At 47.5% G+C, this 2,500-nt stretch overlaps 1 protein-coding gene across 9 annotated transcripts in view; it reads left to right on the top strand.

The window, feature by feature from the left end:
* The first annotated feature begins 227 nt into the window (after positions 1–227).
* The window catches only part of LOC125027542, an 87,683-nt gene continuing 85,410 nt past the window's right edge, over positions 228–2,500 (top strand). For 2 of the 9 annotated variants that reach the window (XR_007115039.1, XR_007115037.1), the window contains exon 1: positions 247–766. Coding sequence is in view for 3 of the 9 variants with exons in the window: in XM_047616631.1 (XP_047472587.1) it covers positions 516–766 (251 nt within the window). In the remaining 6 variants the exon portion in view is untranslated. Of the gene's footprint in view, positions 767–2,500 lie in introns of all 9 variants that reach the window. The other 7 variants (XM_047616632.1, XM_047616633.1, XM_047616631.1 and 4 more) reach the window with 6 other exon arrangements.

The following is a 2,500-nucleotide window of genomic DNA, read 5'->3' on the forward strand; positions in this document are numbered from 1 at the left end:
GCCACGGGAAGAGAGCAACACGCTTAATTTAGTTTCCGCTAACCGGCGGTGGGCTGCGGCCGGTCAGTGGCCCCGGGAGGAGAGTCTGGGGTGGTGGAGCAGCAGACAGAGTGACGTCACGGCAGCTTCGCCCTGCCGCCAACAGATGGCACCACCTGCCGCACACCCTACTCATGACGCGAACATTTATCGCCCTCTGAACTTTTTTTTGTTTGCGGTTTTAAAAAAGGCCTTAAAATTCCTGTTAGAGGGAGTCTTCGGCAAATATAAAAAAATAAATAAAAAATATAAACAATAATAGGCTCTCGATATCTTATGTAGCTAGGATGCTCAAGGTGTATCTCCGACTCAGGCATGGCAGTTCATGACGCGATGCTTAGGGAGGCTGAGTGCGTGGAGATATCATGAAAACTTTATCGCTTTATATAGAGCTTAATCAGCTGCGGGAGTGAAATGCGGGTGTGGATGTAGGCATAGAAAGCTCTAAAGTCTAATGCTAGTGTAAAATCCCCGAGATGAGAGGTGTGGGGGCGAAAATGCAGGAAAGAAACGCCTGCATGACAGTGCATGGTGACAAAGAGATGCCCAGGCGGGGGCCCTTACGACGTGAGGCGAGAGATGCAGCAGCAGCAGCATCCGTCCGTCTCGACATAGAAATGAATAAAAGATACAGTAGCGGCTTCCAAACACCCGGAATTTGTCAGCCGAGCCAGGCCGTCGCGAGCAATCAAGATGGAGTGCAGCAAGGAGAGGGAAATCATGAAAGGTAAATAAGCTTAGTCGCTAGCGTCGCCTCGCCCTTTCCTCTCCTTCTCCCTCCCTCTCCATCGCCTTCTCTCTCTCTCTCTCTCTCTCTCTCTCTCTCTCTCTCTCTCTCTCTCTCTCTCTCTCTCTCTCTCTCTCTCTCTCTCTCTCTCTCTCTCTGCTGGGGTATCACTCGCTGCAGGTTATGTCATTGCCTGCCTGATCCTGTGGCTCCTGCCTGGCCATGCATTGTCCTCATGACGGTGTCTCGTCGTGCCTGGCGGTGCCTCTCCTTTCTGATCTTCTTTCTCGCCTTCTCTTACTCCCGCCTCTCTGTCTGCTCCTCCTCCTCCTTCTTCTTCTTCTTCTTCTTCTTCTTCTTCTTCTTCTTCTTCTTCTTCTTCTTCTTCTTCTTCTTCTTCTTCTTCTTCTTCTTCTTCTTCTTCTTCTTCGCCTCCTCTTTTTCTTCCATTTCCTCTTCTTTCTTTTTTATTCTTTTCCTTTTCCTTTCCTCCTTCTCCTACTTTTTATTCTTCTTCGTCCTCCTTCATTTTCCCATCTTTTTCTTCCTCCTCCTCCTCTCCCTTCTTCTTCTTCCTCTTCTCTTCCTGTATCTCCATATCCTCCTCCTCCTTTTCCTCCTACTCCTCCTCCTCCTCCTCCTCCTCCTCTTCCTCTTCCCCATCTCTCTTCCTCCTTCTTCTTCTTCTTCTCCTCCTCCTCCTCCTCCTTCTGCTCTTTCTTCTTCTTCCTTTCTTACTTCTCTTACTCCTCCTCCTCCTCCTTACCCTCCTCCTCCTCCTCCTCCTCCCCCTCCTCCTCCTCCTCCTCCTCCTCCTCCTCCTCCTCTTTCTCCCCCTGCTTTTTATTCTTCTTGTTATACTACTATTACCACGGCTTCTTCGTCGTCTTCTTCTTCATTTTGCTGTTGCTCCTCCTCCTCCTCCTCCTCTTCCCCATCCCCTTCTTCTTTCACTCTCCTCCTCTTCTTTCTCAACTCGTTCTTCCTCGCTTTCCTTTTCCTTCTCCTCTACTCCTCTCCTTCCTCTTCCTCCTCTCCTTTCCCTCTCCCTCTCTCCCTCCTCTTCCTCCTCCCCCTTCCCCTCCTCATCTTCCTCCTCTTCCTCCCCATTAACCTCTTCCTCCTCCTCCTCCTCCTCCTCCTTTTTCATCTTCTCCCTCCTCCTCCTCTTCTTCTTTTTCCACTTCTCCCTCTTCCTCCTCTTCTTCTTCCTCCTCCTCTCCCTCCTCCTCCTCTTCTTCCTCTTCCTCTTCTCCCTCCTCCACCTCTTCTTCCTCTTCCTCTTCTCCCTCCTCCTCTTCTTCTTCCTCTCTTCCCTCTTCCTCCTCTTCTCCTTCTTCCTCCTCTCCCCCTCCTCCTCCTCTCCTTCTTCCTCTTCCTCCTTCCCTTACTCCTTGCGGCGGTGTTGGTGTTCTCATGACCACACCCTGTACGGCAAAGCTTCTTTGTCCGTACTTTTGAGTTTTTTTTTTTTTTTTTTGTCGTAAGGGAGAAATATAATTAGATAATAATGATAATTGTAAAACATGAACGTGTATTCGGTGTATTTTTTTGTTCTTTTGTTTTTTGTTTATGATTTTTCGTTTTTGTTTTTATTTTTGTTATCATTATTATTTTTGTTTGTTTGTTTTTTGAATCGTATACTCTCTGAGTAGAAAATTTTGTTCGTTTTCTGTTAGTTTTTGGATTTTCTTTTTATCTTTTTACTTTCTTTCGTTTCTACTCATGGAAGTT

This window comes from Penaeus chinensis, chromosome 7 (assembly GCF_019202785.1).
Source record: "Penaeus chinensis breed Huanghai No. 1 chromosome 7, ASM1920278v2, whole genome shotgun sequence".
In the NCBI taxonomy this organism is placed as follows: domain Eukaryota; kingdom Metazoa; phylum Arthropoda; class Malacostraca; order Decapoda; family Penaeidae; genus Penaeus; species Penaeus chinensis.